General features: G+C 51.3%; 1 protein-coding gene across 4 annotated transcripts in view; it reads left to right on the top strand.

Annotated features, from left to right (window-relative positions):
• The window catches only part of JADE2 (jade family PHD finger 2), an 83,830-nt gene that overhangs the window by 60,445 nt on the left and 7,761 nt on the right, over positions 1 to 15,624 (top strand). For all 4 annotated transcript variants that reach the window (XM_074883738.1, XM_074883742.1, XM_074883740.1 and 1 more), the window contains exons 9-10: positions 5,769 to 6,230; positions 11,520 to 11,637. In XM_074883738.1, the coding sequence (XP_074739839.1) occupies positions 5,769 to 6,230; positions 11,520 to 11,637 (580 nt within the window). The remainder of the gene's footprint in view (positions 1 to 5,768; positions 6,231 to 11,519; positions 11,638 to 15,624) is intronic.

Here is a 15,624-nt window from a genome sequence, read left to right as displayed (position 1 = left end):
CCCTGCAACAGCAGCATGCTAAAAAGGAGGTGAAATGTTCTCATTTCCAACCGAAAGCAGGATGCTCTGAGCTTTGCTATTACAAAAGTGGGATGGAGCTTCCTGGGCCATGATCTCTCGGGGAGCAAAGAGCAGAAGCTCCCACCCAAAATGCAGCACGCTTGGTGTGAGAGCATTTGGGGAGCCCTGCTGCAGTGATCCCCCTGCTCCCCCCTGCTCAGCCAGTGTAATGTCCTGGTGGTCCCTGGGGATGGGCTGGGGGTTCTGCTGCTCCACGGTGCCAGTGCCTGTTGCTTTTGTTGGCAGACCTGTCATGGAAGCAGTCTTGGCATGCAGGGAGGGATTAAGCTTTGAAAATTAGCATTAAGCTTTGAAAAATTGGGAGAAAGTTTGGGATGTGTAGCAATCCTGACTGCTCAGCTCCTGTAGAGTAGGAGCTGCACCTGCGAGGTCGGCGTACGCAGCAGTAACTCCTGGGGACCAGAAGAGCTGGCTGGTTGCAGAAGGGCAATAGGAATAGGAGGTCTGCAGGCTCTGCTGCGTTTGTGCCACCGCTTTGGGTTTAATACTTTAAAGGGAGCTATTTAAAAGCAATCCCCTTAGCTTGAAATGAAATCTCACAATACTTCTTTAAATCTCTAGCGTTGACTCACTTCTTTTTTGATGGCTCTGGGTGGATCTGCTTATTCACCCTGCCAGATGGAGATACTGTGTCATAACGGCAACTGCTTTCAAAGAACGGAAGGGCAGGGAAGGAGGCAAACAGTCTTGGCAGCATCAAAAAGACTTCAGCTTCTTTCAGGCTTCATCCTCTTAGCGCTGGCATGGCATGGGAGCTGTGAGATCCCGGGGACTGAATGGATTTGCATTAAAGGTCACCTGAGATGGAACAGGAGCTTTATTGTCTCATGTGCCGGCAACTCACGGTTTATAAGTCTTCGTGAGATTGTTACCAGAGCGTTTGTCGAGGCCACCCTGGCACACTTGGGATGGTTTTGCTTCAAGGAGAAGAGGGAGAAGGGTAAAAAAAGCAGGCAGTGCCTTTATCTAAGGATTTATGGGGTGAATCAACAAGTTCACCCATAGATAAATAAACACGCTCCGTAGTCACCAGCGGTACAGAGCTCTGTTTTGAAAGCTGATGTTTATGGAGCATATTTTTGATTAGTGCCTGTTTATACAGGTGTAATCTAACTACCTTTGTCAGCGTTTCAGGTTTATGACCCAGCTCTGAAAGGAGGAGGTTGTTTTCTGTTAAAGCACTGAGCTTTTATTCTTGGCAGTGGGAATCAGGTGCTGCAGGTGGGGCAGGGCAGGGGAAGGAGGCGTCTTGCTTCCAGGAGGGGCTTTTCCAAGTGGCTGGTTGGAACTGGGCTTCATCAAAAAAGGGAGGCAAAATCTGGAAGGCAAGCTGGAGGAGCAGAAGACTGTCATCCCAGAGGGGCACAGGGATGCTCAGAGGCAGCACCACAGCTTAAAAAACTCCCACCTCGACCACATTTACAGAGAGGAGTGTGAGACATTTTTGCATGACGCCTCTGTGCATCGAGATGTTTTTCCCCATCCGAATTCCAAAAAGGGAAACAAACCCAGGGAAGCCTGAGGAAGGGCTCCCCGCTGCTCTCCATGCCTCTGACCTTGCTGCTCGCACGGAATGCCTTCCCTTGCTTTCTGGTACAGAGCTGTGAACCCAGTGTTGCTCAGCATGGCCACGGTCGACCCAGAGCTCCCGGACACTGGGCAGGGATGCAGCTCTGGAGGCGCCCGTTCCCCAGCTCCTGTTAAGGGGAAATCATGACTTCATGGTGGTTCGTGTGGTCAGACATCAGGAGATGCCAAAGAGAGCTCAGTATCCAGCAGGAATTTTCTCATTTGCATTGCTGAGATGGAAAAGAGAGTGCCAGGAGCCAGGCTCCAGTGCAGCCCAAGTCCTGACCATGCTTGCTTGGGACCCAGCTCCCCCCTCACCCACTCACTCCTCGCTTGTCAGAGCAACTGGAAGAGATCACCAAGGCCTTTCAACGCAGCACAAAATGCCAGACTCTCTGTTAGTTGCTGGCAGGCTTCTCCAAAGGGCACATTTTTTTGCTGTCATCATCTTCCAGCTTTCTTTTTGTTGTTGTTTTTTGGAGAAAGCCCTCAGAAGTGTCCTCCACCACTCACTTGTTCATGGTCACTCCTCTGCCCGCTGCTTCCTGCTCCCCTTGAGCTGCTTGTGCCACTGGTCCCCATCCACTGGTATAACTGGTATGGTGGTTCCTGGAGCTGTTGTTTGATTGTTCCCTGAAAACATACAGCATGGCAGCGGGCGAAGAGCAGCGTGTGTGCACCGTGCAGCCCCCACACCATCCTCTACCTCAGCCCCTCATCCTCCGAGGATGTCTGCGATGCTGAAACTGCCTATTTCAGCTGGGAAACGCTACCAGGATCCAGACCATCTGTGGTCATTAAAAAATCACATGGTGGTTTTTGTAAGGATGCAGAAGTGTTGTGGCTGATGGCTTGGCCAGAGTTCAGCACCGGTAATTAATTTTTCCTTCCTGAGTCCCCCTCGCAGGTCTGTCGGAGGAGCCACTTCCTTCCCCTCCGGCCCCAAACTGCAGCGGAGCACCACTATAAGCTGGTAGTCTTGTGCCTGAATTTCCTTGGCGAATAAAATCATCCCTCTATTTCTTCCCAGTAAGAGTGGTCAGAGGCCTAATTAACTGCCCATGTTAATCTCTGGTGTTCACCCTCTCTCTCAAAATTGTGTTTGGGTATGGATTTGCTTGGATAAGCAAGTACGCTGAAATCCTTGAATGAGAGGTGCTCTAAGATAACAAAGCGTGATCGATAACGAAGCAGACTTAGGAACTGCGCCAGGCTTTTGAGCCTGGTTTATTCTGTGTGGCAGATCCCTCCCTCCCACAAAGAGCGGCTTCGTTCCAGCGCCATTCTGGGATGGATCAATATGTTTTTATTGTCAGTTTATGCAAGGTCCTTGGGTAGCCGTGGCCGACCAGGTACCTTTCTTTGTTGCCCTGTCAGCCGAGCTGCCTAATTATTTTCTATTTGCATTTTGGGCACAGTTTCTGACAAGTGCTGCTTGCCATCTGTCGGAGGAGAGATCCAGGACGGCTGTCATTCCATTTGCTTTATTCCTAAGGTGGAGTGATGGTCGTTCCTGTTAGCAGGACGTTGTCCTGGCAGAAGCTGCAGCCGTGTTGCTAATACTGTTATTAGCACTGGTGGCAGAAACAGGAGGGAGGGGACATTCCTGTGTGACTTTCCTTAGCTCACACAGTTCACTGATGGCGGCGAGTTCTCAGCGTCCACTTTCTCTGCCGTGGATATTTACGTGCATAACAGCACAAAAGGTTGCTGTAGTTTGAAGCAGTCTCAGCTGTTATGCCAAAATAGCCAGGATGGAGTACGTCAGCAGTATGTCAGTACGTCAGGAGTACGTCAGGAGTACATCAAGAGTACGTCAGGAGTACGTCAGGAGTACATCAGGAGTACATCAGGAGTACGTCAGGAGTACGTCAGGAGTACATCAGGAGTACGTCAGGAGTATGTCAGGAGTACATCAGGAGTATGTCAGCAGTACATCAGGAGTACGTCAGGAGTACGTCAAGAGTATGTCAGGAGTACATCAGGAGCTCCGTGGTTCCATGCAGTACCATTATTATCGTGGCTACCAGAGAAGAAAGCTCAATTACAGGAATTTCCATCTGGCAAAGGCCTCCAACCTGAAAGTGCCTTTGAAGTGAGGATGGGGGGCTCCGTCAAGTGGCATCGCATCTCCTTCTTGTATCGGCTGCAGGAGCGAGCGCCAGCGCTTTGAAAGCCGGTGTGTGATACACTGACCGCACCGAATAAATCTGGAAGCTGCAAGTCAGGCTGGGCTCCCTCTGTCCCTCCCTCATTACCAAAAATAAATGCTTGAGAATGGAGCTGGTGCTTCAGCCGCGTGGGAGGCTGTGACAGGGCTCATCCCACAGGCAGGGCAGTGGGTGCACCGGGCTGGCACAGGGAGCACTGATGGGTCCCACACGGTGCCAGGCTCCATGCAAGCGCTGTCGGCATCGCAGAGGGAGCTGATTTTTGTAAGCTCTCAGCTATTTTCACGAGCAATTTCAGGATGAAATTAGGACCAAATGGCCATGTTTAAACAGGGTAAGTGGGGGGTAGGAGCACATAATCCGCTTGCATTTGGTACGTGCAGGAGTTAGCACCCAGCATTGCTGCCCAGAGTCGTGCTGGTAGGGCTCAGGGCTCAGCCACGCCGGGGCTGCATCCAGCTCTTTGCGCTGCTTTCGGAGGCTTTGGAGTGGGGCCTGGAGAGTCCTGGAAGTGGAGGACTTGGACACCGCTTGCCTACGCTTTTCTTGGCCTTGGCAACCACACGAGTCTCTCACTTTCATAAGCACCAGCAGATTCATAAACAGAGTCAAGGGAAAATATCTAAAAGCAGCAATGTCAAAAGTTCACACGCCGGGTGACCGAGCAGGAATTCAGGGCTGATGGGATGAAGATAGAAAGCCATAACATTTCTGTTCCTCAACTACTACCAGAATTTTTATTTTCTTTTTTTTTTTCTTGTCGAGAATTAAAGTGCAGCAAAGCCCCAGTAAAACTCTACAGCATCCCAAATGGTTTGTCATCAACATCCAGGAAATTTCACATGCCTCCGCCTGGTCCTTCAGGCCACAACTGCATCTTCATCCCCTGCAAGAACAATTCATCTATAAACGCTGAAATATGGTGCCTGCAGTAACAGCCCACTTAAAATGTCTCATTATTGCAGTTTAACTGGTCATTAGCAGCTGGAGTAGACTGATTTCTTATGGGTTATGGTTGAAATAATTACTTGACACTCTGAGCCATTAAAAACCAGTTAATGAATAGAGGGGGAGAAGGTGCTGATGTGGACACGGGCACAGCACTGGCTGGAGGGGTTCCTCTGTGGGAAACCAGGCTAAGGTTTGTTGCCTGTGGGGTCCAAAGCAATTTAAGCATGAGGCAAATTAGGGAAATTGTTGAAAAATTAATCTGATACAAGTTTGACAACCGTCTAACCACTGTACTAGTTCTAAAAAGTTCATTTCATGATGTTTTGCTCTGTATATGCTGAGTTGCTTTTTTTTTTTTCTTTTTTAATGGAGTTAATTAGAGGCTGTGTAATTTCCAGAGGAGAAAGGTATCGTGCTCCAGGATTGTTGGCTGCTTCTGAGATACCACGTTCACTCATAAACCTTGACATGTTCTGTGCACTTTCAATAAAAATTGCATGTTAGCTTTTGATGTGGTAACAGAGTGGAGTAGTTTAAGGGTGAAATACGGATGAAAAATTCTCCATCAGGAGAAATCCACTGACAGTCTTTGAGCATCCCGTTGACCCGCGCTGTTGTCTGTGGCTGTTGACATGTCTCATTGGAAAAACCATTGGAAGCCCCTGTTTGTGGTAGGTGAAAGATGAGCAGGGCCCGTCACAGAGAAGGATTAAAGCAGATAAGGTGGGAAGGTGCTTGCTGGTATCTAGTGCACAATGGGTTTCTTCTGCTTGGGTTTATGGTGTCTGGCTCTTGGGTGTGAAAGACTTGGGCAATACAGGTGTTCCTCCATGAGGAGTACCTGTGTGGAGCATCCATCACTTCATGGTAGGTGTTGTCACTCAGGTGGGTGTCACTGGGTTTGTCCTAAGCACTTGTGGTCCCGTTGTGTTGGTAAACATCCCCCTCACCGAAGGTGCTTTGCCCTGGCTGTAAGCCCTGTCCTTCTCCCTGCAGTGCTCCATGCCCGCCTGCGTCACCGCGTTCCACGTCACCTGCGCCTTCGACCACAACCTCGACATGCGGACTATTCTAGCGGACAACGACGAAGTGAAGTTCAAGTCTTTCTGCCTTGAGCACAGCACCGGTGCCACCAAGTTGCCCGAGGAGGCACGGACAGAGCCTGACCAAGCCCAGCTGGACTTGGAGAAGGTCACGCTGCGGAAGCAGAAGCTCCAGCAGCTGGAGGAGGACTTCTATGAACTTGTGAAGCCTTCGGAGGTGGCGGAGAACCTTGACTTAAGCGAATCGCTGGTGGATTTTGTCTACCAGTACTGGAAGCTGAAGAGGAAAGCAAATTCCAACAAACCGCTGCTGACACCAAAAACAGATGAGGTGGACAACTTGGCCCAGCAAGAGCAGGACGTTCTCTACCGACGCTTAAAGCTCTTCATGCACCTCAGGCAAGACCTGGAGAGGGTGAGTACAGCTTTTCCTTCAATGGTGTATCCATATGCTCCATCAGGGCTGCTTCAGTGTGTGCTGGTGCCTACAGACAGCACAAGCCCTGTTCCCCCTTGACTCAGTTTGACTCCCCTAGCAGTTGTGTCCCTTCATCTAGAGTGTTATTCAGAATAACGGTGCTCAGCGTGCGTGTATCACTGCCAAAACACTGACACTGATGGAATAAGTTAGTGGCAGTCTCAGCTGGGGGTTCAAAAGAGCAAATATCTGCGGGGAGGGGTGCCTCAGCAGGGCTGGGTGGATGGGAGGCAGCTGATGCTGCAGCTTATCTCCACTGTGTCTTAATAGTCTCAAACCACAAAATTATCCTGTGCTGCCCCTCAGATGCTTTCCAGCAGCAAGGCACAGGAACAGTTTGTTATTTACTTAACATTGAAGATCAAAAGCGGGTGAATGTCAGGAGTGAGCAGCAGGGCCAGTGGGACTGGGCAGTCCCTGCCCTGCCGCAGCCGAAAGTGGGTCGGCTGCTGGGGGAGCTGCCGGAGGAGGCAGAGCCATGCTGGAGGATGCAGCCGGAGGATGCAGGTGCCCGCAGCTCCCCGCGGTGTGGGGTATCCTTACACAGGGGAAGGAGCAGCCGCCTCCACAGCAGGCTTTTGGGGAGAGCAAGCATCGGTGCAGCAGCAGGACCCCCCCGGCACCGTGCTGCCTGCCTGCGGGTTTGGCTGTCATGGCTGCACGGAGGGAAGGAGCAGGCAGGAGCAGGGATGGGGCAGAGGCAGGCTGGAGAGAGGAGAAGGGGTGATGGGAGGCGAGAAGCAGGGAGGGGAGGAAGCACAGGGGATGAAGCACAGCACCTGGAGTGAGATGGCAGAGAGCGGCCAGGGGAGGGGACAGGTGCAGTAGTGCCACTGCTGAGGGTGGGCATGGGCACAGCATGGGGGAGCAGTGGGCTGGGGACAGACAAGGCAGGGCTGCCAAGTCTGGCAGGCAAGGGCCAAGCTCCCTTTCCTCCTGTGCTTAAAACCCAAGTCCTGCCTGCTCCCCCCTCTCCTGCTCCTGCCAGAGGGGTGAGTCCATGGTCCCTGCTTGGGTGGCCTCCTGACAGCCCACCCGGGGTGCAGAGCCATGGAAAGGCTCAGGGCATCACTGGGAGCAGGCAAGGAAGGAGGAAAGCAGGAAAATGGCATTGCTTTGAGCCAGTGTAGGTGGTGCCTTGAGCAGGAGGGGGCTGCAGGGGCCACGCTGCTCCCTGAGGGGGCGAAGGTGGCGGTGATGCTGCCCCTGCAGCGATGCTGACCCAGTGTATCCCTGGACCCTCTTTTCAAGCTGCTGTGGGTCTGCAGCATAATTCAACCCATGGGGAGAAAAGGCGGTTGTGGGTGAGCAGCGTGTTCATGTCCAGGTGGGGGTTCAGCTCTGGACCAGCCAGCCCTGGTCCCTTACTGCACCCACCTCCCCGAGTGGATCTCAGAGCCTGAGAGCCTTCTCCTGTGTAAAAGCAATTGGATTTCAAGTCTCTTTTTGGTGGCTCTATCAGCCTTCAACCCTGCGTACATCATTGCCATCGCTCTGCCAGTTTGTCCCTCCTTAGCTCCTGCCTTTACTGCATCATTTCCATCTCTGTGTTGGGCAGGACTGGTGTCACCGTTAATGGGTCTCCAGCACCAGGCTATAGGCAACAGGCTGCAGCTGCTGGATCTGAGGGCAACAAGTTCAACTCACTTTTTCCCCTCATCTGCTTCTCTATATTGTAAATCTAAACCAGGCTGCTCTACCTCTCTCAGCTTCCACTTGCTCCCGGCTTCACTTTCCTGGCTGCAGTGAACCACTGCACACCTCTGGGTACGGCGCTTTGCTCCAGGAGCTGCCTAATTCAAAGATGTGCTATGGCAGCTCCTCTTTGATTTCTTTCTGTCAAAACTACACGTTTTACCAGATTTCTCATTTTCCAGAGTTGCCTCCGGGCTCCGTGGGGTCATTCCCCATCGGCGTTGAGCCTCTGCTTAGCAGCTCCCTGCCAGGTTTCACTGCCTGGCCCTGGAAGAGCTGTTTGTTTGCTTTGCTTCCGAGAGGGGGAACAATAAACACTGGCTGGATCAAAGTTCAATGCTCAGATGGGTGATACAGGTTTAAATCCAATCACTGCCAGTGCATCCCAGGTCTGTCTGTCAGCATCACTCACGGCCGCCCCGTTTCACTTGCAAATAGTGAGGCATCACATCAAATAGGGGTTGGAGAAGGACAGCCTGGAGGGGTGGCTTTCAGAGGGTGTCCATGGGGTATCACATTCCATTTTAGTGTTTTCAGCAATTAATCTGGCAGAAACAGTTGTGATTTGGGGGCTGATAATGGTATCTGGATCCAGGAGTTGGGGAGGCAGAAGAAGCAGTGGGTCAGATGATGCAGGGACAGCCATGGTGAGAGCATTTCCCTCTGCCATCTCTTAACCACTGTCCTTTCTGCACTTCAGCATCACCAAATTAAAGCTATTGCCTGGGAACCCTAATACAGTTCCCCCATTTTCTTTTTAGCCTTTTTTAACCCTCTTTGCCTTTTTTTTTTAAGCTTTTTCCAAAGGCTGGTTGTTTAAATCAGCTTTAACAAAAAGCTATAGTTTCCAGGCTTTCATACCAGCATCTAAGCTTGGCTCGGGGAAGCAGCACTGGGTAGTGTTTAGCTGTGTAAGTGTGTGTAAATACCAGCAGTCTGTAACAGAGCACAAGTAATGTTTTCTTCCAGGAATATCAAATCATAGAGAAGAGATACCACCAAACACTTTGAGATGCAGGTTGCCAGAGGCAGTTGTTTTCCTCATAAAGAAATTTTAGTTTGATGTTTTCTCCAATCCAGAACAAAAAAAGAGAACATAGAAAAATAGACAGCATATAGCTCACTGCTTTATATTTACGGCTAGGGGATTCAATTAAAAAAAAGAGGAGCTTTTTCTCCCATATTCCTAAGTGTTTCCAAATTGTCCTTAGGTAAGATCAGTGCCATTAGGGGATGGCTGCGGTTGCCCTGCTGCCTTCCCAGCCTTTGGTGGCAGAGATTAGGTAAGCGTGGGATGACATCCTGGCTTGCTTTGTCATTGGGAGAGGGACAAAGGCTCCTGACCCTGTAGGGGCAGTCCCCCAAGCCTGGAAACACCCCAGCCTTCCTCTGCAGAGGGGTTTGAGGATGAGGAGGGGGAGAGATCAGAGACATCAAGGTCACACATGAGTGTGGACATACCCACGCACGTTACTGCCTGTGCCTTCATTCAGACCACCTCCTCCTTACCTTATTACAGTCAGTTTTGCTCTTTCAGAGCATCAGGAAGCTGAGTAGATGCTGTCAGATCCTGTTAGCTGCCATTAGCATTTTCTGCTTCACAGCCGAAACTCTCTGTTTCCTCCAAAAGCTGTGATGCTTTCTGCAGCCATGGTGACAGAGCCTGGCCCTCCAGCCACCCGTACGTGGGGCTGGCAAAAAGCGTGGCACTGAAATTCATCACAAGGCAAATGCCAGCGGGTATCACACGGCAGCTCTGTCGTCTCGGGCTGCTGGGGGTGTTTTATCAGCAACCCTGTGTGACGAGCAGGGTTTAACCACTGCTGCGCTAGCTCACGAGAGCATTTACGTCTTGTGCTTTACTGTTTGCGTTGAGGGCTTCCTGCTTGGTTCATTAAATTTCTTGAACTGGGACAAAACGCATCAGCGATTTGTAGGTAGATGTGGAGCAAGTGTGAGTAACCATATAGAGGGGCCAGATTTGGGGTAGGGGAGCTGCGCTGGCTGCTGACCTGGACCAGCATCACCTGGATATTTTACTGTATTTTCTGTGCTCTGTCCTGGCATTTGATGTAGGGCAACAGGCAGCTTTGTATGGCTCTGACGTACAGCAGATTGGTAACCTCGTACTCGCAGCTCCATCCCAGCTGTGCCCCTTCCCTGCACTGGCTGTGGGAAGAGGGTCTCTCCCTCCCTGCAAAAGGAGCAATTTATGAATGAGAACTGGTGTAGTGACCTGGGGCACCAAGGTACTTCTTAGCATTTGGCATTTTTTGGGGCAGGTTTTTATGTCAGGTGTGAACAGGGCACATGGGGATTGCAGCTGCTGGGCCAAGGGCTCAGCGCGATGCTCGGATGCTTGGGGCTCTGAGTGTCTGCTGGGCCTTTGCAAAACTATATTATAATGCTCCTTCTACAGCATCTTCCCTTCCAAGACTTTCCAGATCTTTTAGAGACATTAACTTCTTCATATAGGTCTGTGAAAATTAACAGGAGATTAAAACAGCCTGTGTCCCCGCACCATTGCCGTACCTGTGTAAGATCACAGAATAATTTACCTGTTTCTCGTGGCTCTACTCACATTTTGTGGGTCTTGGTCACTTTGTGCGCTGATGTGTATCAACAGCAGAGTTAAAGCATGTGCTGCAACAAGTACTGGAAGTTAATCCTGAATAATTGGAGCAGATTAGCAGCGTGCTTGGCCCCATTTGACTCCCTGCGTGCTGTGTTATTTGGGCTGAATTTGTGCCGTTGAAAGCACTGATGCTGAAGGGCAAACCCTGCCTGTGAATTCAGGCCTTTGATGGGAGAAGTTAAAGATTTAACTTGTTTATTCTTTGTGTTCAGAAGAAGAGAGGGGAGAAAGACTCCCCTACATGCAGCATCCGCCTGTGTGGGGAGGATTTGGACCCGGGGCTGCCCCAGCCCCCTGGGCAGGACAGTCCCAGCTCGCTGTTGCCCAGAGCACTGGGAGCAGTGGTGGCCAGGTTGTCCCTCGTGCCGGGGCAGAGGCTGGTGGAGCCCTGGTTGGGGTCTCCAAGGTGGCTGCTCTGGTTTGGGGTGGGTGCCCCAGGCACGTCAACAGGTATCTGCAGGACTTTGCAGGGAGACCTGGTGCTACAAGAGAGACATGCTGTTGGGGTAAGCAAAGATGTATCTCTGGAGATATCGTGCTTCCGTACGGCTTTTGTGTGCCCAGTGCACGCCTGGAGAAGCCGGCCAGCCCTCCTTGTCCCTGCCGTGGGGTCCTGGCTGTTGGAGTCAGATCAGAGACATTTAGGCTTTGAATCATTCACTGCATGTTTTTTCCCATATATATTACACAGTTTGGCTCAAGAGCCCTCACCTCTAGTCCTGGCTCATCCAAAGAGCCCTGGTAGGAGTTTTGGTGCAGTGCAGATGACGGTGAGATGAACCAGGACCGAATCCCGGGGAGCGGGGATTTCCCTGGGCAGCAGAAGCAGCAACACAGCTTGAGGGGACCCACTTGGACCCTGCCTAAACCAGACACTGTTTCTTGTGTTTCTGTAGGTTAGAAATCTCTGTTACATGGTGACGAGACGGGAGAAAATGAAACACACCATTTGTAAACTCCAGGAGCAGATCTTCCATCTCCAGATGAAGCTTATTGAGAAAGATCTTTACCCAGGTCAGTACCGCTTACCAGAGTTTGTTCTTGCAGACGCTGTCCCTGCCATCCTCTGAAGCCAAAGACTGGTGCCCAAGCCTCAGCCCCCCACCTCAATGACACCAGAGCTGCCCCCTGTGGTATTATTTAAGCACAATTCATATGTTGACTCTTTGCCCGTCTCCAGTTTTGTTCAGAAACACACAATAAAGCCATACCCTGGGTGACCGGAGTGTTGGAGCTCCTTGTTTCCACAGATCCCTCTCAATTCTCCTCTTCACAGGAATTGGTCAGAAAGACCAAACGTTTGGTTAGGTGGTAAAGCTAAGGCAGTGTTTGGGTGACTTTCACGGAGATGGAGCTGTCTGGGAAGAGATGGCAAATCCTGGGCATGGGGCTGCTGATACTGGGGCTGATCCACGGCAGCTGGCTCCCTGGCACGAGTCAGCAGCCCTTGCTTTGGACTCTTTGCAGATGCCTTTGGCTCTGTCAAGAATCAAAGGTTAAGCTGCTGATGGGATGTCTGTTGCTCCTAGAGACCAGTTCCTTTAGCTCTGGTCAACTGCAGTTCTCTGCTCCACATACCTGTTAGTGGAGAACATCACGCTACTGCATGCAAAGCCTCTGGCAACTTCTATTAAGGAACTGAAATAAAGTTGGTTTCCTTCTGTCCTAATTTTTTTTTTTCCTTTTGCACAAGCGGTGCCGGAGCCCACAGCTCCTGCTCCCTCCTCCTTTCCGTTCAGTTGCAGGGCAGACCAAACCCCATGGCTGCAGAACAGTTTTTCCAGCAGCAGCATCTGGTGTTTTGGCAGGCTCTTCCGACAGTTGTTGTGTTTGTGGCTTTGGAGTTGCGTTTGAAGCCATCACATGGTTGGGGTTTCTTCAGGAACCGTCTGGGCTGAGCTTTCCTTGACAAAAGTTTCCTTTGACTGAAGTTTTGGAGGCTGAGAAATGCATATGTTGAGATGTTTGTGACTCGGAGCCTGTGCAAATTCCTCTCGATGGCCAGAGCCAGGTGGCAATGCAGGGCAGGGATGGCCAAGACCCCAAGGTGTGCTCTGGGGTGAGGTGGGTCCTGTAAATCTCGGTCCCCATGACAGAGATCAGTGACACTCACTGTTGTTCCGTACGTCCTCGCTGAACCAGTGATACTGGACACCAGCCTGGGCACCCACAGAATGGTGTTCCCAGCTGTTCCCACCAAACAGAGACCCTGCGTTTCACATCCCAAGAGCCATTCCCTGGCACCCAGGAAACTGGTGCTGGGTGGTGGTCCCAGCAGCGATGCTGTTGGCTGGGTGGCGAGGTGGGAGATCCAGCTTGGGAATAACGGTTGGGTAAAAGATGAGAGCAACAAACTCAGATCCTGAAGGCAGATGCCATGCGGTGTTGCTGCTGGGTTCTGCAGGTTTTGGGGGGGATCACAGGGGACCTCATGATGCTCTTCAGTTCAGCTGGACCAACCCAGCTGAGCATTTGCAGCTCTCAGAAGGAGACGGGCACGGGGCAGTTTGCCAGGAAGGCTTTCTGAGCTCACCTCCCTCATAAACAGGGTGTTAGATAGCTGGAAATGCCCTTGGGGACCTGTGTTCCCCAAAATGTCTTGGGGAGTCCGACCTCCAGTGCATGCCTGACCCTCTCTCTCATGCAGCGATGGGGTGGGAGTTGGCAGCTCCTCCCAGGGAGGGCTGGGGCTGGGGTGGGTGGGCCAGGACCCTCCCCGGCAGGGTGTGGGTGCCGACCAGTGATGGGGGGGCTGTGTCGGGGCTCTGCTGCTCGCGTTTCGGGGCTGTCTGCGCTGCCGATTGCCAGCGCTGTGCAATTGCCCTTCCTGAAAATGTTACATGTGTATTCGGGGGGGAAAAGCACGACTGCCATCGCTGTGATGTTTGTTCTGCCTAAAGGTGAGTGATCAGAGACAAACCCGCGGTGAGAGGATGACTGGCGTGTGGGCTGCGGGATTGCTTCATACGTTTGGATGCAGATGTTCTTCTTTCCTGCCCCAAATGGTTGGCGTTTGCCAATTCGTTTTCTGCTCTGAACCGACAGAGCTGAGCTGCTCATCTCTCCCAGGATGGGCTTTTTGGTTGAGACTGATGCTGCCTCTGGCACCCAGCCCTTACAAGTCACTGCTGTCAGGGAAAGTGCCCGGCCCTGGGAATTTGGTCCTGGGATCTCCAGGTGGTTTGGGCATCTGGGTCCTTCCCATGCCAGGGGAACATTAGGGACCTGAGTGATTTTTGGCATCGGTGCATAGGGTCTCCCGAGCTTGGGAGGAGTTCCCTTGCCAGGACGTAGCACCAGGCCCTAAGTTGCAATCCCAAATGTGGGAAGAGAGGGTGGCCCGGTTAGCTGTGACAGTCCCAGTGCAGGCAGGGGCACAGCACTGGGCTGTACCTCCTCCCCGGTGCCACACGTCCTCACGCTGATCGCCAGGTCCTGCCCGACAGCAGGAGCAGGCGCTGAGGCCAGCAGCAGCATGGCATGGAGGGTGTAAAGGAGATCAGAGGAGGGCTCAGCCTCCAGCCGCCCTTCCTACGTAGCCATGCCCATGCCTGGCATCGCACAGCGGAGCCGCAGAAGGCAGTTTGGTGCTTAATTTCTGCTTCAGCTCCTAACTGTCCCATCCCGGTCCCATCCCGAACACGCACCATGTCGACCCCGATCCTGCCAGGTGCTCCCAGCACCCACGTGTTTGCTAAGCCTCCTCCATGCCAGTTGATGATACTCGGAGCTAAAGAGACTTGACACCCAGTGGGACCAAAGCTATGGATGACTCACTGCTGCATTTTCCATCATTACAAAGTGCTGACTGGTTTGAAAACGGGGGGATGGTTCCTGTAGCATCCCCTCCGCACAGCTCCTGTCCGAGCTGCTCTGCACACCTGGGGTTTCTTGGAGGAAAGAAGAAGTCTCCATTGTTTTGCCTGTGGATGAGGCCAGTTTTTAACTGCTGTTACAGTAGTCATCGATCAAAATCTGTTGGGGTCATTCCAAAGATGGTTTTGGCACAAAGGTTTTTTTGGACTGGCTCCCACATAAAACTCAAAACGGGGTTTATTTTTCCCTGCTGACAAATGATTATTTAAGCAGGAGATTTTTAATAAAATTAATGAGAACTGCCCGTGTAAAATGAACCCACCTCTCTCCCCTGTATTTTTCTTGCATGGAGTGGAAAGCACACACTGTCTGGCTTTGAAACATGGCTACTGTTTTGACAGGTTCCTCTTCAAAAAGTACTGCTCGGGTTTCTCTTTAGCCCCATTGTGCTGTCTAAACAAAGTTAGATTTTTATTTTGTAAGTGAAGTGAAAAATGTGTCTGCCTTTCTCCAGTTACTTGGCAGGAATGTAGCAAATACCAATTTTGCTTTTGCTTTTCTTTCTTTCAGTGAGTCCTTTGGTCAGGAGGGGTTCCTGGCTTGGCAACCCCAGGACTGTAAATCCTCTGTTAATCCAGAGTCAGGCAGGTGCAATGCGAATTCCCTCCCCTGCTCTCCCAGTACATTTCCACTGCTGCAGCAAGGAGAGAGCAGAGGTTTTTCCCTCTGACCCATCCAGTCCATAGTCTCTCTGCTGAGGCTGTTTGCAGGTCTGCTGCTGGCTGACACAATAAACCAATTTGTTTCTTAAAATCACTGCTCTGGTAGCTGCACAGCTTGTGCAGGTTCAACCTATGGGCCAAACTCTGAAAAACTGCATCTCTTGCCTCCACTTCCATCAGCCACCCACATCTCAGTTGAAGGGCAATATCCTTCCCCTTCTGAAAACTAATAGAAATTTTAGCATGGACTTCTGTGGGAGAATGACCTGACAGAGTAAGTAAAAACTGTTGAAGTATTTTGCTTGGCAATACAAGTTGTATTTTTATAGGGTATTTATCCTGTTTACCCAAGAGGAATAAATCCAGTAGGAGTTCAAAGCCATTTAGGAAATACTGATTTTAAGCTGAATGTCTGCATAGCTAAGAGTTATATCCCTGGCTTTCCATAGGCAATGCTGGTCAT

Source organism: Strix uralensis, chromosome 14 (assembly GCF_047716275.1).
Source record: "Strix uralensis isolate ZFMK-TIS-50842 chromosome 14, bStrUra1, whole genome shotgun sequence".
NCBI lineage: Eukaryota > Metazoa > Chordata > Aves > Strigiformes > Strigidae > Strix > Strix uralensis.
Note: the sequence above shows the minus strand (reverse complement) of the source record. Positions and strands in the feature narration are given on the sequence as shown.